The 24,234-nt window shown below is 38.3% G+C and overlaps 1 protein-coding gene and 1 long non-coding RNA gene across 2 annotated transcripts; one reads left to right on the top strand and one right to left on the bottom strand.

Annotated features, from left to right (window-relative positions):
- The first annotated feature begins 7,387 nt into the window (after window positions 1-7,387).
- On the top strand, window positions 7,388-11,035 carry LOC145776292 (uncharacterized). Its single transcript, XM_082587695.1, has 4 exons — window positions 7,388-7,939; window positions 8,734-9,118; window positions 9,876-10,444; window positions 10,598-11,035. Exons 1-4 carry the CDS (start codon window positions 7,388-7,390, stop codon window positions 11,033-11,035), a joined length of 1,944 nt encoding a protein of 647 aa, XP_082443821.1.
- Window positions 11,036-14,620: 3,585 nt separating this feature from the next.
- Window positions 14,621-15,291, bottom strand: LOC145776361 (uncharacterized). The gene is made up of 3 exons (XR_014290212.1): window positions 15,224-15,291; window positions 14,813-14,998; window positions 14,621-14,724 (listed from the first exon to the last, which is right to left on the bottom strand). It is a non-coding gene; the product is annotated as an uncharacterized LOC145776361 (long non-coding RNA).
- Window positions 15,292-24,234: the final 8,943 nt, after the last annotated feature.

Below are 24,234 nucleotides of genomic sequence, written 5' to 3' on the forward strand. Positions count from 1 at the left end.
TCCATGAACAGCAAGTTCTCCACCAAGTGCTTTGCAAGCTGCTCGGATCCCTATATAGCCAACTGGTTGCAGCTTCTGTTAGTTTATAAAGGAATCCATTCAATCCTTAAAACCAGTGTTTCTTAACCTTTTTAGCGCTCGTACCTTTTGAGCTTTCGTGAAATTTTCTCGTACCCCATGTCTACAATGGGCGACGGAAGTCAATAAAATTATAATAATAGGAATTAAACTCAGTGTATTCATAACTTAGGCTACGTGTTGGATGTATGCATTAAAAACAATCTTGTAAGTATTTACAGCACATCAACAATCAATCAATTTACTAATGGCTTTTATTGTTGCTGCTGTTTGCCAATAATCATGTTGAAACCAGGTTCTATCTTTGAGATGGACACACGCATATCATTTCTTGGATCCAAACGATTTCTCGCCTTAGTTTTGATGCTTACAAGAGTTGAGAACCCATAGTGTCACATAGGTAGGGTGTCGCAAAAGCACAAGGTTGGTCTAAAGCTTTTTTGCTAACTGGGGAAATGTGTTGAGTTGTGCACACCAGAAGGCATCCAACTGTATTGGATCAAACTCGATTTTGATTTTACTACTAGCTTTCATCTCAATAAGATAGTCTTTCATTTGGTCATTATCATCCATAGAATGTAGGCTGAAAATAAATGGGTCTTGCATCCATCCCTGAAAAACAGAAACCTCCCATGATGAAAGTATCCCTGGAAAGACTGTCTGAGTCCCTGCGAGTGTTCTTTTATTTCAGTCACAAAATGTTCCGGAAATAAATTTGTTGAATTGAAAACTTTATCAAGATTTGAAAAATTTGCATAGTTTCCACAAGTAATGCGATGTTTCCAGATCAGTGATCATGTTTATCCCTGTACCCCGGATGGAGGTGTTCAAATCGTTTTAGTGGCTGAATATATCTGCCAAGTAGGCCAGGGACAAAATAAAATTCTCATTTCAAAGTGTTCTACTATGCTACAACCTTCTGTCCAAAAAACAGCTTAATTTCTTTGTAAAGCACGAGCAAGCACTATAGACCACGGGAAAGCCACCGCACCGTGTTTAGCTCCAAATTCGTTACAAAAAAACTTTAAACAGGTGCAGGTGCACCATTTTAAAGTGCACCATCGGTGCAAAGTGAACCGCACATGTCAAGAGTCAATTTATGATTCAAAAAGAACTTCTTGACGATATTGAATACATCAATTGCCTTTGTGACTGTTGTCAATGATTTACAAAATAACAATTCTTCAAGTACATCTTCTCTTTCACATACCGCACAAACACCAATAACTGACTACAGCAACTGACGTCTGTTGACTCATCCAACTGCAGACTCACTTTGATAGGACTGGATTTGATATCGGCAGTAACCTGCTACAAAATATCTTCGCTCATATCACGAATCCTGGAACCGATGATGTCATTTCACAATCGCACTAAACTTAGTTTTTTTTTTCAGTTTCAGTCCCCTGAACTGTTTTTGCCATTTCCATTGCGCATGGTTTCACTAACTCTTATGCTTCTGTATGTGGCTTATTATTTTTGGCAAACAGAAATACAACTTGATACGATACTAGCAACAATGGATTTTCAATCTTTAAAAAACTATGCTTTGGTAAGGTACCACTCTGATGAAAACGTTTCCTTATGGTCTTCAAATTATATTTAAATATTTAAATTATTTCCTGACTTTTCACCCCATGTCGATTAATTATTGATGTGCTCATTAAGCCTTGGAGGCTTGAGATTTGCATTTGCAAATACTTTGTTGTATAATATGAACTGCGGTCTCTAAGTTCCATCTTTTTCCGTCATGCAAGTGAACTTATTGACATGTTATTGCTTTAAGTTGCATTGTAATTTACGTTGTTGCTGATTGCTTTGTTGGTGATTGCTTTGTTACGTTGCCTTAAGTTCCTTTGTCGTTTTTACTGGTGTTTATTTTCAGTCTCATTTCAGTTTGCAGTTTACGTAGTCAGAACAACCTAGCTGCATTTTAGCGTAATAAACTTCTTAATAGAGGAATTGTAGATGGCTTCACTACATTTTATTACGCTAATAAAGTATGGATCTAAAAGACTTGCGCCCTAGACTCTTAGCTGCGGACCCGCAAAGTAAAGACGCTAAACGACAATGGGTGCATTGGTACAAGTCTTTTACAATTTATGTAGAAAAGCTCGGAGAAGTTTCAGCTGAAGACAAGTTGAATTTGCTTATAAATCATATAGACGCTTCAATATATGAACTGGTGTGTGAGACAACAAATTATGATGAAGCTATCGAACAACTGAAGCGCCTTTTTGAAAAGGTTTCTAACCCCATGTTTTCTCGATTTGTTTTAAAAACTAGGAAGCAGAAGCCAGATGAATCACTAGACGAGTACATGCAGACCTTAACACTTTGCTCCTCAAAGGGAGGCCATATTTGGCCCCCCCCCCTCATATTTCCGTTGATTACTTGAAGCACAGTAACGCCATGCACTTGGTTTTTCTTGACTTTTCCCAAAATTGCCAGGCGGATCTAATGATACTAAATTTGATGCTAAAAGTTGTGTATTTTTCTTGTAATTTCAAGATTTTGGTGAATTTTTGCTATTTCTAGCTAACTTCCAGCTAAGCGTGAAATGGATTACATTGCGAAAACAAGCCATAAGCTAATAATTGCTTCGTGAATCCATATGCGCGAGCAGAGAGGAACATCCTCTTGTTTTCCTTTGTTTGGTTTGACCTCAATAACACACAGGCTTGCCAGATTGGCCCTTTTGGGGCCAAATTTGTGAAGTTTGGCCCTTTTTAGAGGTAGTTGGCCCCAAAAAAATTGTTTGGCCCCTTGGCCCTTTGTTTTCAATGTTTGGCTCTTTTTGGAAGCAGTTGGCACATACTATCAAACTAGCTATTTAAATAAATGTCTTTCGGAAATTGAGACTGAAAAGTGTTAATACGATTTTTTAGACAGTGTTTAGCTGACAATGTTTATGCCAATGCCAAAGATTCGAGTGGAAACACTGTAAAAGATGAAGATTTGGAATTGCTCTTGTAGAATGTAGACTGTGTTGTTCGTCGTCGTCGTCTGAGCTTCTGGGGCCGAGGGTCTATCCTTTTACCACCCCAGATTCACGATGTTCCCGGACTACACTGGAAGGCTGCTAGAGAGCAGCCAATCTTTAGTTTCATCATCCATGACGCGCAGACCTTCCACTCACTGAAGAGGAACGTGTCGTCCACAAAGTCGTGGGAAAATCTAGAAGACACCTTGAACCAGGACATGCAAACCACCTCAGCTTATCTCCAGAATTGGCGACTGAAACTCAGCGAAACCAAAACTGTGGCGGCAGCTTTCCACCTACACAATCGGGAAGCTGATCGTGAGCTACATGTCCACAACAACGCAAAACCTCTGTCCTTCTGCCCCGAGCCAAGGTATCTTGGGGTGACACTGGACAGATCGCTCACATACCGCCACCATTTGGTGTCACTGCGCAAGAAACTGACATCCCGCGCTGCATTACTGAAGCGCCTGGCAGGCTCTAGCTGGGGGGCGAGGGCTGACACTTTGCGAATAGCAGCCTTAGCCCTTGTCTACTCTTCAGCAGAGTACTGTGCACCTGTCTGGTGCCGCAGTGCTCACTGCCACAACATCGACACTGCCATATACAGCGCCCTGCGCACAGTGACCGGATGCCTGCGTCCCACACCATTGGACAATCTCCCCATTCTCGCTGGCATCCAACCTGCTGAGCTTCGTCGCGAAGAAGCCACTCTGTCCCTCGGTCGACGGGCACTGGAGCCTAATCATCTTCTCCACCACAAGATCTCTGCCTTCCCAAACGGGCACCCCCGCCGACTGAAATCAAGACACCCATTCGTGCCAGCCGCTCGGCTTCTGATCAACAAAGCTGATGAACAAGACATCTCTGCGGCTACTTGGGCGGACCATAAATGGAATTCTGAATGGAGGTCAAGCACCACCAGACTCCATTCATTCATCCCCGACGCCGACACACGCCCCATCGGCCTGACACTACAGAAACAGGCATGGGTGCGCCTCAACCGTCTCCGTACGGGCGTCGGGCTTTTCCGCTCAACCATGCACCAATGGGGAATGGCTTCTTCCTCCTCCTGTGAATGTGGTACCGAGGAACAGACCGCAGACCACATCATCAATGACTGTACCATCTTCAAGCCACTGTGTTGTTGCAATGGTGTAACGTTATTATGTTTTATTAGCAACGTTATTAACATTATTGAACAATTTGGCTCTTTTTTACCCAGTTTGGCCCTTTTTTCGACATTGTTTGGCTCTTTTTCTCAAAAGCTATCTGACAACCCTGATAACACAAAGCGCGTTATTTCTAATGCTACAAAAAAAGCCAGTGGTCACAAAGTTGTTAATTAGAAACAATAATAGCAAACGTTTTTTGCGTTATCAGCTTTACGAAGAAAAGCAATCTATGATCAATGTAGGCCACAAACTATTCATAACAGTTGTTTCAACCAGCAAATATCCATTGACGAATAAAAAGCGTTACAATAAGAAATCTTCCCTTAGGTAGTGAGTAGTGACATGAAAAACCTGGTTTCGAAATAAACGTTCTATGGAAATGCTCTCATTGACAAAACTTGCAATTGAGGAAATGTATCACTTCAAATGCTTTTGGAAGAAGCTGAAAAAATGGCGTTTTTGCAAACAGTAATTGTGAAATACAGTATGCTCAAAATTATGAGATCACGTAGCAGCTTACTCGATGACTACATGTCCCTTCGCTGCTTTATGTCGCCTACGCTTACATGTTATGTGTTGCATTTTTGTTCGACGGTGCACTGTGTATTGCTCCAAAGAGCGCAAAATAAAGATGATAATGCCTCGTCTTAACTACAAAATATTTTGTATTGTAGACTAGGCATAATGCTCGGCGTCACATCAGACAAACAACAAATCGGCTTTCTTGATCATTGATTCAACATCTGAATACGTTGCGCCAATGTATAAGAGGCCGGCTATTGTGAAAACCCGCCATTTATAAACGATTTGATTATTCCAAAAGTGGGATAAACTAATGGATCAAAGAATGAATAAACAATGCTGAGAAAACTAAATCTAAGTGACGAACAATACCGATGTCGTCATTTATTTTGGAAAAATGCTGCCTAAACTTATCAACAAAAAATACCGAAAAAAACGGCAGGGATCCCGAAAGCAGAATTTGCTCGACTTTGGCATGAATTTAGTCAGACAGCTAATAAATCCACACATACAATAACGGCCACTCAACGGCTATAATATTCATAATCAACCTGGTTCTGGGCGGTTTGTGTAACGGTTCAAGGGAAGACACTACTTGAAATGGTGCACCACACAAAAGATTTTCAATGTTGATTGTGGATTTCTAAAAACCGATGTGGATTGTGCTGCACAGTGACTTCAAGTTTAGGACAGAAAAGGCACAAAAATATCAAGATAAAAACAAAGACCTTGTGGGAAATTTGTGGGGATCATAACACGATGCAAATACCATAAACGCGTAGTTTGCATGCTCCTCTAAGCTGGCCGGTAACCACAAAGGTAGACAACAAAGGCAGTTTATAACTAGATAACAGCGCAATAAACATTATAAATACGTAACCCGACAGTTTTCTTTTACAAGCGTTTTACGTCTAACAGAAAAGTCTCCGCAAAATTTTTGTGAAGCGTTTACAAACCATGGTTATGCGAAATTATTCATCATTATTATTTTTACTTTTCGGATGTTGTAAAACGTCATCAGAAAAAATCAAAAAAAAACATTTCATTACTTCAATGTAGTAGGCCTAAGAATTTTTTATAGAATTGTAGCCACGTTTTATCAACCAAGAAGCCATTTTTTGGCAATATGAAGTTATACAAAATAATTTGCAATACTGCAAATGTTTGAAAAGAATCTAGGAAGTCTTCTCACAATCTAGCACAAAATGATTGAGTTTATTGTATCTCAGCAATATTTTTTATGACAAATTTTGAAGCTTCGTTATAATCATTTTTATCTTTCAAGTCATAAGTCCATTTTTTTTGGCCAGAAACATAATCGCTGCTTTGCTCTTGTATCGCTTCGTCGCGCTTACGCGTATTTTTTGTGTTCCAAACAATAACGACCAAGTCAGCAATTCAGTCCTTTTACATTGATTCAACATTTGTAAACGTTGAATTAATGTAGATCTGCTGTCTGTGGGTTTATTTCACATTTCCTTTGTTTACGCATGTTCCTCACTGCGCTGTTGAATTGTTTCGACGCTGGCGGACTAAAATGCATTTTCAAATTGATTGACACAATCTTCAATAAAAAGTGAACTTCGAACTTAGCTTTGTTGATGTAAATGCTGTATTTTTAGTGGATGTAATTCATGAGTTATGTTTATAAACACCCGTAAGCCAAATGACTTATGATGTAGCCTGCATGATATTTGTGATGCGACTTGACACAAATCCACAATTCCAAAAGCGCCTAATTTGAACTTAGAAATTTCAGATAATTTCAACAGCTTGTTCAATTGTCTTCTCTCTACTAAAAATATTCATACTACAAACTCAATTGTAGACCTAAAATACACAAACGAAGATGTAAACAGCTATTCAAGTAGGCCAAGGTGTTACTTATGAGAAGTTTGGTTCCATAAAACAAGAAGCTGGCCATGAGTTTCGCAAAGCATTAGTTCAGGACAAAAATATAAAACAACGCAGTTTGTTTTTTTTCAAATTCATGTAACAATGTTACTCTGTAACTATTTTATAATTAATGAGTAGCCTACAATAAGATTTGCTCGCGTGTCGTAAATCTTTATCAACGCAATGAGTCGGCACACCGCACACACACTTCGTGCGATTGATCGAGCTCTTTGTCCTTTAGAATTTTGCATGAAATCGGATTAGCACGGTTAATTAAAGGCGGCAAGTTAAATCAAAATTGTCGTTTTTGGGTATCTTTGCAAAAGTTGAAATATCAAGTTTAACATATAAAATTTTAGAATAATGACTTTTCAAACTTATAGACAAATGATTTTTTTTCACACCAGTGCAACTTCTGTTGAAATAGCACCAGCGGATCACACGTAACAGCTGATTGAATTTGATCCAAAAATGCCCCCCCCCCCTTGAGCAGTTAACTTCCAAAACAACGTTGAAAAGCAAAGGGTTAAAGCGATTGGGCCTCTCTTGTGACTTTCGGGCCGTATCGGCAGTTGCGCATACAGAGGAAGCTATACGTGACTCGTTTATCGCTGGGATTTTGTCAAATCACATTAAACAACGCTTGCTAGAGGACAAAAATGCTTCGCTACAACAAACTTTTGATAAAGCTCGATCCTTAGATGATGCCCAAACGTTTTGCAATCGTGTCGAAATGACTGCGAGCCAGACTCCGTCTTCACTTGATTGTGGCACAACAGCTTTTGAAACACGTCCTACCTTTAAAATTGAAGATCCTTCAGATAAGGAAGAAAGCTCAGATGTTAGCCCCGCGTTGGTTGAAAAGTGTAACTATTGCGGAAATAGGCGACATAGTAGAAGATATTGCCCTGCTCGTGAAGTTATTTGTTTCAAATGTTTTAAAAAAGGTCATTTCTCAAAAGTTTGTCGTCTTTCCAGGGTAAATCGAAAACCTATTTATTCATCTGCTTCTACTCCACGAGATGTCATTATGAATATGACAACCGAATCTTTCGACACCCACGCAAAGGTCAACGTCCCTGTTACAGTTAACGGAGTTCAAGCCAATGCTCTCATCGACACTGGCTCTACCCTTTGTCACATGAGCGACAGTTTAAGAAAGCGTCTAAAACTAAATCTTGAAGAAAGTGAATGCCGCATTGGTTTAGCCGTGAAAGGATGTTCATCGCAAAGTTTAGGAATCTGTAACGTAAAAGTCGCGCTTTTTGGACAAGAGTATGATAATGTAGGAGTCACTGTTTTGAAAAATTTGCTCACCGACCTAATTATCGGACAAACTTTTATGAAACAGCACAAAAGCGTTGGTCACAGCGGTAAACCATAATCTCTTCGTGGGAAAATTGTAACATAAGATTCCCAAATCCGTTCGTCTGCATGTAATGACCGAAAAATAAACACTCTTTTGAAACGTCTATTCAAAAGTGTATTCCTGTAAAAATTAGCCCGCGGCTATCGAAAATGGAACGCAACACCGTACGCCTCTAAAAACTGTCACTACAATACAGATTACTTAGATAAAAGACGGAATTTTTGTCCAGCTAGCAAGCACTAAGCCAACAGTTAAATGTGCGACTAACTGTCAAGCAACCATTTCACGAATGACCAAAATAGATAGCAATATCTCAAATGCACGTACACAGTACTGTGACGCAATAATGAAAGACAATTATGAAGTCATTCAAACAGGTATTCAAGCGGCTAATGCAATATTTCATCAGGTCTTACGACCGATGGTGCAATATTTGGACATTTTCTAGCAATTTCCATGGCGTAAGATGCCAGCTAGGTTAAGTAGAGCATAACGGTTTTTATATGACGTTTGATTTGGTGAACAATTGGCTGGAACAAGCGTGAATATTCAATTTGGAGGCCCTATGCCAACGTTACAGATTGGAGCATTAGAAGCTATTAAAACGTCTACTTCAATACAGCTTTTCAAACACTTAAGGAAGGAGTGCCATCCGATTGCTACAAAGTCTAGAAAGTATTCTCAAGCCGATAGAAGTTTTATCTCTTCAGAGGTGCAGCGACTTTATAAAGAAGGTTGAGCCGAGTCGTTCGCCATGGCGAGCACAACCTCTTGTGGTCACTCAAGAAAATTACAAAAAGCGTATGGTCATCGATTTTAGCCAAACCATAAACAAATTCACTTGTTTGGACGCGTATCCTTTACCTCTTATGTCAGACGTAGTGAACAATGTCGCTAGGAACAGCATCTACACAACGCTAGATTTAAAAAGTGCGTACCATCAGGTAGAAGTTACTCTGCAAGATCGAAATTACACTGCTTTCGAAGCCAATGGAAGCTTGTGGCAATGGAAGAGAACGCCGTTTGGTCTAACGAATGCAGTACCTGGTTTTCAACGGATAATGGACAACATTATCAAAGACTACGAGTGCAAAGGTAAGTACGCTTATCTTGACAATATTACCATTTGCGGGAAAACCCAAGAAGAGCACGATCAAAATTTATCAAAATTTCTTGCAGTAGATCGAGAATGCAATCTAACTTTCAATGAAGCAAAAAGTACTTATTCAGCAGATACAATCGACTTGCTTGGATATAGAATCTCTAAAGGTAGGCTACTTTAAGTCCTAACCCCGAAAGAGTGGAATCTTTACTAAAAATCCCGCCTCCAGAAAGTACTAAACAACAGCAGAGGATTGTCGGTTTATTTGCGTATTATGCGCAATGGATCTCGCGTTATTCTGACAAGATTCAGCCTCTAATTCGAAACACTACCTTTCCTCTGAATGATGCAGCCCTAAACTCTTTCGCGACGTTGAAAGCTGAATTGGCTCAAGTTACGCTTGGGGTGATAGATGAAGAAATTTCATTTACAGTAGAAACTGACGCATCTGACATTGCCATTTCAGCCACTTTAAATCAGAACGGGCGACCCGTTGCTTTTTTTTTCCAGGACACTCAACAAAAGTGAAAAAGTACACTCAAGCATAGAGAAAGAAGCGACTGCAATTATCGAAGCCATTCGAAAATGGAGTCATTTTCTAGAGGGACGCCGATTCAAACTTGTCACAGATCAAAAATCGGTGGCATTCATGTACAACAGCAACAACCATGGCAAGGTAAAAAAACGCAAAAATTTTGAGATGGCGACTGGAACTATCACAGTACGATTATGAAATCGTTTATCGAGCAGGGAAGTATAATACTGCTCCCGACACTTTATCTAGAGTGTATTGTGCAACTATGATGGACAATTCGTTGTATGAAATTCATGCGGCCTTATGCCACCCTGGAGTAACTCGCATGCATCATTATGTTAAAACAAAGAATTTGCCTTATTCTATTGATGACATCCGTAAAATGACATCCGCTTGTAAAATTTGTGCTGAGTTGAAACTTAAGTTCTACAAGCCAATTGATATTCCATTGATAAAAGCTACGCAACCTATGGAGCGCTTAAGCATCGATTTCAAAGGACCTTTACCTTCTGCTACGAATAACAAATACATTCTGACTGTAGTAGATGAGTACTCTCGATTTCCTTTCGCCTTTCCTTGTAGTAAAGTAGACACTGAAACTGTAATCTCGTGCATGTCTAGTCTTTTTGCGATGTTTGGTAAATGTGGTTATGTGCATTCGGATAGAGGTGCATCGTTTATGTCTAAGGATTTTGTGTCTTACATGTACAGTTTGCGTATTCCTACCAGCAGAACCTCTATATACAATCCACGGGCTAATGGCCAATGCGAAAGATACAACGACGTAATTTGGACTTCTGTAAAACTTGCTTTGAAAACTCGAGATCTTCCTATTTCTAAATGGGAGTGTGTTCTACCTGATGTTTTACATTCTATGCGCTCTTTATTATGTACTGCAACAAACGTGACGCCACACGAGCGATTTTTTAATTTTCAGCGTCGTTCAAGTCTAGGTCTTTCCATACCTACTTGGGTTAAATGCCCTCAAAAGGTTTTATTGAGACGACACGTTCGTGCTAGCAAGTATGAACCGCTTGTCGAAGAAGTGGAAATAACTCATGCAACTCCGAACTACGCGCACGTTCGTTTCGCGAACGGACGCGAAACCACAGTGTCAATTCGTGACATCGCTCCAACTGCTCGTGGTGGCCTTGACGAGTCGACTCTTAGTTTGCCGGATCCCGGGAGTCCAAACGAAGAGATAAACAATCCATCTGTGGAATTTCCCGAACAAATAACAACTAATAGTGAGCCTGTCAATGAAGATGCACCTGCCCCGTCATCGGAAACTCACATACCGACTAATTCCAGCGAGCGCCCAATGCCCCGGCGCTCATCACGTTCAAGGCGACCGCCAAACAGATTTGTAAATTAATTAAATGTATTTAATGTATTAGCGCCTTTAATTTTTGTTGATCCCTATTGATAATCTATGGAAGGGGTGAATGACATGTTACGTTGCCTTAAGTTCCTTTGTCGTTTTTACTAGTGTTTATTTTCAGTCTCATTTCAGTTTGCAGTTTACGTAGTCAGAGCAACCTAGCTGCATTTTAGCGTAATAAACTTCTTAATAGAGGAATTGTAGATGGTTTCACTACACTTATATTTCACATAGTCTTCATTCCACTTACGTTTTTTAGACATGAATGTTTCTTTCTAAATTTTAAAAGACAATTATACCTCAGCTGCAAATCTTAAATATCAACTAAACTGGAATTCAAAACAGAGCAAAATAAGAATTCTTCCACTTTTTCTTTCTCTTTCACATACCGCACAAACACTAATATCTGAATACCAGGGATGCCAGTAACAAATTTCCAATAAACTTAGATCGTGTGTCCAAAAAAAAACAGATGAGGCAAAAAAAACCCAGGTCCAGAAAAGATGTAGTGTAGCGTTAAAAAAGTACCTGCATGTGCTTTTAGCAACACTTTAAATCATTACACAGAAGCCTCAGAAAGCTGCATATAGTATAACACGTAAGTTATATATAAATACAATTATACAAATGTACATGCTTTTGTTGGTAGTTATAATGGCATATAACTATATACAAAAACAAGAGCTTGGTAGACTTATAAGGGCTCACAGCGAAATTTTTGGCTAAAAAAAAAAAATCAGTTAATAGTGAAAAACTGATTGGAAGTTTGAAGAAAATATTTGCAACGCATGGCTTACCTTGTTTAATAACCTCTGATAATGGTCCGTAATTTATTACCAACGAAGTTCATTCATTTTTGAGCGAATGTGAAATCAGACTAACATTTTCAGTGCAATATAAACAGATTTATCTTTGGACTCGAAGTAACAAGAATATTAAGATATCACAAACATTACTAACAAAATTTTCGAAACTGAAACATTTTATAGTTTCCATTATAAACTAAAAGCTGGAAAGATGTGCACAAAGGAATATCAATAACTGCAATACATGTTCTTATTGCCTTCTGACATGTTCTTATTGCTTGCGCTAAATAATCACGTTTCGTTTTTCTGTCATTGTTCACGTATAATGATCTCATCCATTTTTTGTTGTGTTTTTTCTTTGGTATGCTACCCGATACTTTAAATAATATGAAATGTTCTACTGGTGCAAATTAAGCTAAACTATCACAAGATGTATACAGTGACAATCTACTGTGAACAGCATGAGTCATGATGAAGTGAGTTTTATACGCACTCTCCTCTCTTGTTGTTATTTAAGTTTCTTGTTGATCATTAACATGTAAGCCCCTTTTTCTAACTTATTTCAAACTTTGCGCGCGATAATTTTGTCTAAAAGTTGAATTTTTATTTTGCACGTTTAGTTGATGTCAGCATCATGGTTCTGTGTTTTGCCATGCTAGACAGGTAGTCACTACCTGGTCTAGCTCCCTGAAGAAGTCAGTCGTGTCTGATTGACGAAACGGCGGAATAAAAGCAGATTGTCACTTTATACATCTTGTGATAGTTTAGCTTAATTTGCACCAGTAGAACATCTCGTATTATTTAATTTAATGCCTGGTGAACAGCCTCATTCAATTTTCAGTACCCGATACTTTATTACTCGACAATAGCTACATTAATTCGGTGTTCTTGCGTGTTATGTTAATTGGTTCGAGCACGTGATAGATGGATCTTCTCATAATTCACAAAGGCGATTACCGCTTGGCTTTTAAGCTGGTCGTCACAATCCTTTGCTGACAACACATTGAAACTTTATTATCGGCAGCATAGAAAATCGGGGGGCCCGGGGCAACTGCCCCCTCTGCCCCCCCTAAATCCGGGCCTGCTGTCAAAGGCCACTACACGTATGCGAAACTACCAGGAATCTCTATCAAGGCTTTGTCAGTCTGAGGATAATGATTCAAAAGCAAACCAATAACATCTTTCAAAACGTGGATCCTTGTTGAGTCAAATGTGATCGTCATCAAAGTCAACCCATCTTTAACCAGTGGCTCACCCACAGAGTCTTTCATCTGGTGTAATATTTGAGCTCACGTAAGTGTAGTTTCGCCTTACAAACTGGAAGATGCACAAATGCATCCAGCTATTGTGCCTCTTTTTAATTACTAGTTGTTCTTTTCCTTACGCATACTTAGTGAAGCAAGATTATGCTTTATTTTACTTGTTTCGTTCCATTGTATATCCACTCCAGGCTAGCGAGCCGCAAGTTGTTTGATTATGGTGGCGAGTTTAAGTCTTATGATGTGTTTTGTTATAGAAATTGTGATTCAATCATTTATCTTTCGTTACACATTTAAGCAAAATAGGCTAACCGTCATTGTTTAATCTTAAAATCAGCTTATTGTGGAGGACACTACTTATAAATACGGAAATACCCATTGTCAGTGTTCCGGGTTTGTGTTCAAGTAAAAATAGCATTTATCTATTAAAAGCTGGTTCCAAATGAAAAGAAATCAACAAGACAACTCGTAGCTGGCATAATTTTATCACGACTGCGAAGCAAAAGTAGTCCTATTTTGAAGCAAAAATCGCAGAACTGGTAACCCATAAAATTGGTCAAGCATTGTCGGCACTTTTAGGGATTGACAAACATTTGGAAAAGTTAGGGAACGTTCAAATATTATGTAACGCTTTTTTTCCAAATTTTTGACCCCTCCTCCCCCATGTAACGTTTTTTTCAACCTCCCCCATGTAACTCTTTTCTATTACGAATTCAGCACAAAAAACTACCATTCCGTACTCGAAAGCGTTACGGTAGCCTACGTAACGTTTTGCTTGAACCCCCTCCCCCCCGATGTGACGCTAACGTAACACTTTGCATAACCCCTCTCCCCCTCAAAGGATTTGAACGTTCCCTTATAGGACCATAACGTTTACCCTTATCTTAAGCGCAAAACTGGTCTGTATGGAACTGGCAACCCTGACAATAAATATTTGCGTGTACGTCTTGGCCAGTAACGCGCTACTTTTTTTTATCGGATTGTAATGTTATTTACTTCACAGTGTAGATTCAAACGGTCTGTTATAGCCTGATGCTGCGGGTTCTTTTTGGCAAAATTGTAATGTTATCTTCACCGTATTCCAAAATTTAATCGGAAGAACAAGTCCGAATGGAATTGGCAACCATGACAACGGTTATTTTGAGGTAACGCCTGCAGTTCTCTGATTTAAAAAAGTAATTTATTCTGGCAACACTGTTAGCAAATGAACTGTTGCGACGTCACCTACAATGTGTTTAATCTCGACGGCTCCTTTCAGATTTTAACTGAGAAAATAATTATCTAATCTGGCAACACTGTTAACAAATAACTTAATTTTAATTCTTTATTGAAATTATTTCATAAAAATTAATAAATTTAAAGAAACAAACTTACTTTTGTTGATGTTTATCGATCTCAGGTTGAAGAACATAAACAAACCTTGGCCTGATGCAATATTATAAACATTTTTGTTGATATTACGTTACTTGATGTAAACAAGCAGTTTGTTGTATTTTTAACTCAACCAAACAAAATCACTGGATGACATAATTTTATTATAAACATCAACAAATAAATAAAAACATCAACGATCCTTGTGGGTGAGGTATGGACCGTAGCCAACATGGATCTTCAACTCCTGTAAAAGACAAAGCGAATAATTGACGTTGATTTAATGTTGACACAATTAATTGTTATAACGTTGATACAACGTAAACAACTCTCACTTTATTGTCCAACCGATCCAATGTTTCTTGTAGCTTGGATCTTTCCTCCATGTTCGGATTTCTCCTCCTTATACCATCTCCATCATCGAGGGAATGCTGCATCCAAACTTCCTCCTCAATCTTGTGCAACACTTCGATGACGTCATCGACAGATAGGAAGTTGCGTTGGAGACTCATCCGAACAAACTAAACACAAATTAATTATGATGCAACAATTAACAATTTATTTATGTTACGACTTTTTGTTTATTTATTTTATGTTTACAAGAATTGTTAGAAAATGATTAAAATTGGAAACTGGAACTTACTTTGTTGAAACTGAGACGTTAAAACAACGTAATGCGACGTTGAATCAACGTAACAACTGACCATGAATCAATGTGTTGGTTATAAAAGTTAAACATGACTCACGGATCCACGCATCGATTTGATCGCCTCCTTCCATGGAAGGAATTGATTGGAATTCATTCCGCAATTGGACAGATCAAGGATTCCAAGTCGCGTCGGCGTCGATTTGATCACCTCCTTCCATGGAAGGAATTGATTGGAATTCATTTTGCATTCGGACAGATCAAGGAATCCAAGTCGCGTCGGCATCGACTTGATGAATGACATCACAGCATGGAAGTCATTCTGAGTGTTGGAGGATTCCATCTTTATCCTCCCTCCATCAAAATGACTTCCTGCTGTGACTGTCACTTCCAAGTCGTTGACTTCCCGCAGAATCTTGCTGATGGCGATGATGGAGCGATTATTGTGATCTAACACTGCAGGAATAATATCAATCAATATTAGCTCGGCTAACCAGGTTGTAATCTTAAACCACAGTTTGGTTCTAACCATAAAATAATCAAACATTGAACACAAGTTGTTTACTAAAGAACAAACCATTAAATTATTTATATCGCAAACAAAAATATAAACAAATTATTTTGAACAAAACTTTCAGGTTTGAGTCAAAGTTCTCATTTGAAAATTACCTGAGAACATTTCCATCCAGGCGATGGAGCGAGAATCATCTAACAATGCTGGAAAAAATATCGATCAATATTAGTTCGGCTAACCAGGTTGGGAGCTGGTATACAAGTCCCCCTCCCCCCTTTGGTAACTCATGATAAAGATGGGACTCAACCAAACATATAGGGTGAAACTATTTTACCTTTGCTTTACTGTCCACACACTTCAATCCACATGTTTTGGTCAATTCCTCTTTGTCATGAGTTGCCAAGAGGGGGGGGGGGGGGGGGCTTGTATACCAGCTCTGACTTTTGTTAGCTGGTCGCAAAATCATAAGTTTTGTCTTCAATGGCTTTGAAGTTTTATCAAACTAGGATAAAATACTTTGCTAGCTTTGCAGGTGGAATCTAAACTTTTGTTAACATCAAACTAACCAGAGTTTGCAAATTAAAATAAACTTTGATTTCTTTTTCGATAAATCTTCGAAGCAACTTTAGAACTTGATCGAAAAAATTTTCCAACCAGCCATTTCTTGCTGCAGCTCCATTAAGCTGATGCTTTCTTCAAACTCAGAAGACACGGACAGAAACAAACTTTAAAACATTTGTCTGATGAAACCAAACAGAATGAAGACAGAATTGAAAGCGGAAACCAACTATTTTTTGCTGCAACTGAACCAAAACTGACTCCTTTCTCTTCAACGATTGAAAATAAAATGGCTGTCGCCTGCAGTTTTGGGCGGGAGTTTTTATGCAAGGTTGCCAATTAAATTAAAGCGTCAAACACTAAATTAAAGTTGTAAAGCTAAACCAGTTGGAAAAAAGCACACAATAATTTTAATTTTTATCAAAGATAATTTAAAAATCACGAATAACTTGTAAGTTGCAAAAAATACGTGCATACTTAAAAAAGAAAGTTAGAGCTTTCTGATAAACTGCAAGGTTGGCAACTCTTGTCAACTACTAACAAAAATTGTCGTCTGCAGCTTTAGGCGGGATTTCTGCGTAGTGTTGCTCAAAAAAAAAGCGTTTACCCACAAATTCAAGTAGCAAGTAGTGCAAGAAAATTCATTATTTGGATGTTTCATTGAAATTACTTTGAATTAACCCTTTGCTTTTCAACGTTTTTTTGGAAGTTAACTGCTCAAAGGGGGGCCGTTTTTGGATCAAATTCAATCAGCTGTTACGTGTTATCCGCTGATGCTATTTCAACAGAAGTTGCACTGGTGTGAAAGCAAATCATTTGTCTATAAGTTTGAAAAGTCATTATTTTAAAATTTTATATGTTAAACTTGATATTTCAATTTTTGCAAAGGTACCCAAAAACGACAATTTTGATTTAACTTGCCGCTATTTAATTACCGTGCTAATCCGATTTCATGCAAACTTCTAAATAACAAAGAGCTCGATCGAACGCACGAAGTGTGTGTGCGGTGTGCCGAATCATTGCATTGATTAGAATTTACGACTTGCGAGCAAATCTAATTGTAAGCTACTCACTGATTCTAAAATAGTTACAATCAGAGTAACATTGTTACACAAATTTGAAAAAAAAACAAAACTGCGTTTGTTGTCTTACATTTTTATCCTAAACTAATGCATTCCGAAACTCATGGCTAGCTTCTAGTTTTATGGAACCAAATTTCTCATAAGTAACACCTTAGCCTGCTTGAATAGCTGTTTACATCTTCGTTTGTGTATTTTAGGTCTACAATTGAGTTTGTAGTATGAATATTTTTAGTAGAGAGAAGACAATTGAACAAGTTGTTGAAATTATCTGAAATTTCTAAGTGCAAATTAGGTGCTTTTGAAATTGTGGATTTGTGTCAAGTCGCATCACAAATATCATGCAGGCCACATCATAAGTCATTTCGCTTACGGGTGTTTATAAACATGACTCATAAATTACATCCACAAAAAATACAGCATTTACATCAACAAAGCTAAGTTTGAAGCTCACTTTTTATTGAAGATTGTGTCAATCAATTTGAAAATACATTTTTAGTCTGCCAGCGTCGAAATAATGCAACAGCGAATTGAGGAGCATGCGTAAACAAAGGAAATGTGAAATAACCCACAGTCAGCAAATCTACATAAATTTAACGTTTACAAATGTTGAATCAATGTAAAAGGACTGGATTGCTGACTAGGTCCTTATTGTTTGAAGCACTAAAAATACGCGTAAAAGCGACAACATCAGCAAGGCAGTGATTATGTTTCTGGCCAAAAAAAAAAAAAACTTTTGACTTCAAAGATAAAAATGATTATAACGAAGCTTCAAAGTTTGTCGTAAAATATTTTACAGAGATACAATAAACATAATCATTTTGTGCCAGATTGTGAGAAGACTTCCTAGATTCTTTCCAACCATTTGCATGATTGTAAATTATTTTCTATAACTTTATATTGCTAAAAAATGGCTTCTTTGTTGAAACAACGTGGCTACAATTCTAGAAAAAAATTTTAGGCCTACTACATTGAAGTAATGAAATTTTTTTTGTGATTTTGCTGATGACGTTTTACAATATCCGAGAAGTAAAAAAATAATAATGATGAATTATTTTACAAAACCGTGGTTTGCGAGTGCTTCACAAAAAATTGTTGGGAGAAAATTTACTATTAGACGTAAAACGTTTGTAAAAGAAATTGTCGGTTTACGTATTTATAATGTTTATTGCGCTGTTATCGAATTATAAACTGCCTGTATTGCCTACCTTTGTGGTTGCCGGCCAGCTTAGAGCAGCATGCAAACTAAGCGTTTATGGTATTTGCATCGTGTTATGATTCGCGAAAATTTCCCACAAGGTCTTTATTTTTATCGTGATATTTTGTGCCTCTTCTGTCCTAAACTTGAAGTTATTGTGCAGCATAATCCACATCGGTTTTTAGACTCAGTCTTCATTGAAAATCTTTTGTGTGGTGCATCATTTCAAGTAATGTCTTCCCCTAAACTGTTACACAAATCGCTCAGAACCAGGTTGATTATTATGTATCTTACAGCAGTTGAGAGCCCGTTATTGTATGTGTGGAATTATTACTGTAAATGTCTGACTAAATTCATGCCAAAGTCGAGCAAATTCTGCTTTCAGGATCCTTGCCGTTATTTACGGTATTTTTTTGTTGATAAGTTTAGGCAGCATTTTTCCAAGATAAATGAAGACATCGGTATTGTTCGTCACTTAGATTTAGTTTTCTCAGCATTGTTTATTCATTCTTTGATCCACTAGTTTGTTCCACTTTTGGTATAATCGGATCGTTTATACTGTAAATGGCGGGTCTTCACAATAGCCGGCCTCTTATACATTGGCGCAACGTATTCAGATGTTGAATCAATGATGAAGAAAGCTGATTTGTTGTTTGTCTTATGTGACGCCTAACTTTATGCCTCGTCTACAGTACAAAATATTTTGTAATGTACGTTGTGTACATTGTACATTTTGTTTGTAGGCCTACATTACAAAATATTTTGTAATGTAGATGAGGCATTATCATCTTTATTTTGCGCTCTTTGGAACAAAACACAGTGCACTGTGAAACAAAAATACAGGACATAACAACAAGTAGGCGACATAAAGCAGTGAAGGGACGCCATCGAGTTACCTGCTACGTGTAAATGGAGCCTATCTCATAATTTTGAGTGTATCTCACAATTACTGTTTGCTAAAACGCTATTTCTCCGGCTTCTCCCAAAAGCATTTGCAGTCATACATTTCTTCATTTGCAAGTTTTGTCAATGAGAGCATTTCCATAGAACGTTTATTTCGAAACCAGGTTTTCGTGTCTTTATCCAAGAGAAGATTTCTTATTGTAACGTTTTTTATTCGTCAATGAATATTATCTGCTTGAAACAGCTGTTTTGAATAGTTTGTGGCCTGCAAAGCCTACTATTTTGATCGTGGATTGCTATTCTTCTTTATAGAGCTGATAACGCAAAAAACGTTTGCTATTATTGTTTCTAATTAACAGCTTTGCGATCACTGGCTTTTCTTTGTAGCATAAGAAATAACGCGCTTTGTGTTATTGAGGTCAAACCAAACAAAAGAAAGCAAGAGGATGCTTCTCTCTGCTCGCGCATATCGATGCACGAAGCAATTATGAGCTTATGGCTTGTCATCGCAATGTAATCCATTTCACGCTTTGCTGGAAGTTAGCTAGAAATAGCAAAAATTCACCAAAATCTTGAATTTACAAGAAAACTACACAACTTTTAGCATCAAATTTAATATCATCAGATCCGCCTGGCAATTTTAGGAAAAGTCAAGAAAAACAAAGTGCATGGCGTTACTGTGCTTCAAATAATTAAAGGAAATATGAGGGGGGGGCCAAATCTGGCCTCCCTTTGAGGAGCAAAGTGTTAAACCATTTTTTGAAATTTATTAGCATAAGTATTGAATTTAATGTTTCCACGAAAAAACATTAATGTTTTCTTAGTTCTAGTTAGCTATAGCCCTTAGAAGGGCCGTAGGCATTGCTCTCTAGAGCAGAGTACTGTCCATAATCATGAAAAAATTGAAGGGTTATACTCGAAGGGTTGCCACCAGATATGAACAGGAGCCGGAATTCTGGAGTAAAAGGATGCGGAGTCCGGCTGTTTTCAACTGGAGCCCGAATTTTCGTCTGAAAACCGGAGCTGGAGCGGATGCAAAGGCAAAGTTTGGTGTTAAGTAAATATAAAACTTTTGGATAAACAGACAATCACTTTGTAATGTTTGTAATGATCAAATTTTTCGCAAACAACAGGATAAGAAGCCTGAAAATCAAGACTCCGATTATCTCTGGTTGCCACTCCATAATCGACGGTAAGGCTTTTACAGAGGCGTAGCCTAGGCTAAAATGTTGAAAAGTTAAGCTATTTGTCAAGACTACTTCAACTTTACAAGGTCTTTTGTGAAAAAGGGGTGTTCTTCCCGGCCATCAGCACAAGGCTGATCACTCGCTAGAACAGCGAGCAGCAGTAACGCTTCGCTAACCATAACGGTGTAGCTTCCACGCTAGCCATAAAGACCTCCAATTTACAAGGTCTTTCTTGTGTTTCTGGGCAGTCGAGTGTAGCAAGAATTGACAATAGACATTTGTTTCGCCCATGGGGCTAGGCTCATTTTTTCGTAAATGTTAAGATTCAAATAGTTGGGCTATCTTGTGAAGACTGTTTCAACTTAACAAGGTCTTGCATAGTGAATAAATTGACTTTGCTGCCTGAACTGTGACCATGCTTTTTCCACTTTTGTTGTATAGCTTACTTATTATGCCATTATGCTTACTGTGTTTATACTTGTATCTGATAACTTATTTATTGTTTTAACTTTTGTTTCCGAACCTGGCTGATTCTATTCACTTGATAATTTTATAGTTTTTGATTGTTTTTAACTTAAAAAAAGTTTAAAATAAAGTTTAAACTAAACTTAACTAAAGTTTGAACACTTTTTAAAAATAAAACCACTCAAAAGGCAATGCAATATTGAGTTTCAGTGCCTTGAATATAGGCTACCTTGAAATTGGCGAAACATTTTTAACATAGAAAACACTGTTGACCAGTTAAACACATTTACTTACTTGCAGCTTTCCGAGTTTGCTTGTACAGTTCTGAAATAAATACTTTTTGCTTTTGCAACTTCTCACCTGAAAACAATTGCATTCACATAAAAATTACAGTAGTAAGTAATACCCCATCTCGGACCCCCATACACCATGCTGTGACGTCACAAAAGAAACAAACCAAAAACCACTCATGCATGACAATGAATTGTTGTTTGTTTCTATGATGATGCTAAGGTGTTGAGGTCACAACCACTCATGCATGACAATGAATTGCTGTTTGTTTCTATGATGATGCTAAGGTGTTGACCTCACAAAAGGTGTTGAAGCGGAACAGTCCCACTTTTAGTGTAAATTCACCCGCCAAAATTCAAATGTATAAAGAATAAACAAAGAAATTCAAATTCAAATGTATAAAGAATAAACAAAGAAATGCGAGTATGATTCAAGCTCCAGGGTTGCCAGATGTATGGTAAATAAATCTCCAGGGTTGCCAGATCACTTTTTGTGTAAATTTACCCGCCAAAATTCAAATGTATAAAGAATAAACAAAGAAATGTGAGTTCTGCAGGGTTGCCAGATGTATAGTAAATAAATCTCTAGGGTTGCCAGATGTATGGTAAGCATGTTCCACATGAGTGTTCAAGTGTGACAAGAACCACTCATGTGTGACAATGAATTGTTGTTTGTTTCCTGCAGGGTTGCCAGATGTATAGTAAATAAATCTCCAGGGTTGCCAGATCACTTTTTGTATAAATTTACCCGCCAAAAAAAAATTCAAATGTATAAAGAATAAACAAAGAAATTAGAGTAGAACACCGGACGATCAGTCTCAACGCACACTATTTGGTGGTGTTTAAAAACCCTAGAGACAACTCTCAGATACTTCATTTGGCAAAACTAGCTTATCCGAGGCAAACGGGTGTTCTTCAAGAAGCTTTTGCAGACGCAACATCTAAGCTTTTCGTTGATTAACTGTTGGATTTTAAACAAAGCACCCCGGAAAAATTTCGATTGTGAACTGACATCTTTCCAGGAGAAACCAATTTCGTATACATCCCCGTTCCTTGATGATGACTGCCCGTTTACAACGACACATCGACACACTCAAACTTCTTTCCAAAGCGAATCCTAATGTTGCTAAAGGGGTTATAAAGTCAGCAGATAACGAATTGATTAAGTGTGTTTGCGATTGTTGCTACAACGTGTTGAAGGGCAACGTCCCCATCTCTTCAAAGCAAAAGGCAAATCTGCTTAAATACAAGAAACCTTTGCGTGAGCTGGCCAAAAAGAAGACCAGTCTTACAAAAAAACGACAGATTATTCAACACGGAGGCTTTCTGGGAGCTCTCTTATCCGCCGTTGTTCCTGCGATCGCTGGGTTGATCGGCACTTTGGCTTCAAAATAACAAGATGAAGAGTGTCAAAAAGATGAGCCTTGTGGAACCACGCCTTCTAGAGTCGATGCGAGAAAAGAACATGCAAAAACCTCCTTTGCTGAACGCGATGAGTGAGTTGGACTCCAAAATGAATGACATTCTTTCTCGTTCTGATCTGACCACGAGTGAAAAAGTGAAACTCTACGATCAAATCTTGTAGCAGTACATTGTTTATCGTGAAAAATATGTCAACACTCCAACAAAGATTGTTCTTGAAGAGAAACGACATTTTACTGAGGATGACATATTGGCAGGAGTTGCAAAAACCTACCTCGGAAAAAGTCGTGGTCTTGTGGACGTTATCAAAAACAATTCTTCTCTCGGTTGGAACAAATCAGGCGAACTCACGATTCACGAACAGGCGATTCCTAACTCCAATATAAAACATTTGATTTCGGCTGTCGTTCATAAATCCAAAAATTCTCAACCGATCGGTTTGAAAGAGTTTCAAGAAGAGTTGGGTGAAACTCACCCTTTTCCTGGTCTCAAAAAGAAGATAACATGGCGTCAGCACGATTGATTAACTATGACGCCGGGAATCCTGGAAGCTTCGGTGGAGAGGAAAGACTACGTAGGGTGATCAACAAACCTGTAAAACCCTGGCTCAGCTCTCAAGACGCTTACACACTCCATAAACCGATTCGCATACGCTTTCCACGTCGTCGTGTGGTGGTAGGTGGCATTGCAGAACAATTTCAAACAGATTTGATCACGACATCTACAAGGTAGAAGCGATTCTAGGGAGGAGAAAAAAGAATCGAAAGAAACAGATCCTTGTAAAGTGGCTCGGTTACCCGACAAGTTCAATTGCTGGATTGACGAAGCGAGTGTTGTGCGTTATGACTGAGTGGAAAATGTGTGGAAAAAACGTTCCCAGAAGTGAAATAGTCTATTTTTTTCAAATGGTTGTCATTTTGATTGTGATATCGTTCAGTCTCTACAATCTGAGTTTAGAAGAGGACCCGCACAAACTTTGGATCGTGTTGCTTTCCAATTGTTTAGGTTTGGTTATGCCCCAACCCAAAATAAAATATCCAAAAGAAAAATGTTTTACCTAACCCTGCCAAGTAACAGCTCCATGAAATTTTTCCCTTCCAACACCTTGACGGATTATGTGGTCAGACTACCGAATGAGATCAACTTGGAAGGAGATTGGGAGGTTGGTATCGCCGAAATCCAATATCCACACTCCTGGAAGAACATCACCAATTCGGTCAATCATTGGTTGCGCTATGTAGACGGTGTAATTGACACTGTCGTGGCCTTGGATTCTGGTCACTACCCTAATCCTCAAGCCATCCTTCAATACTTGGAAATGAAATTAAAGCGTACAATTGGAACGCAGTTGTCATATTCAAACGACGCATGATGAAAAACGAGAAAAATGTTTATTTTGTGCAAAAGAGTTTACTAGAAGGCAAAATCTCATTGCTCATACTAGACAGTGTATTGAACGCCCTTGTTCATCTTCGGCAGCATCAGGTCCACATTT

This window comes from Aplidium turbinatum, chromosome 8 (assembly GCF_918807975.1).
Source record: "Aplidium turbinatum chromosome 8, kaAplTurb1.1, whole genome shotgun sequence".
NCBI classification, from domain to species: domain Eukaryota; kingdom Metazoa; phylum Chordata; class Ascidiacea; order Aplousobranchia; family Polyclinidae; genus Aplidium; species Aplidium turbinatum.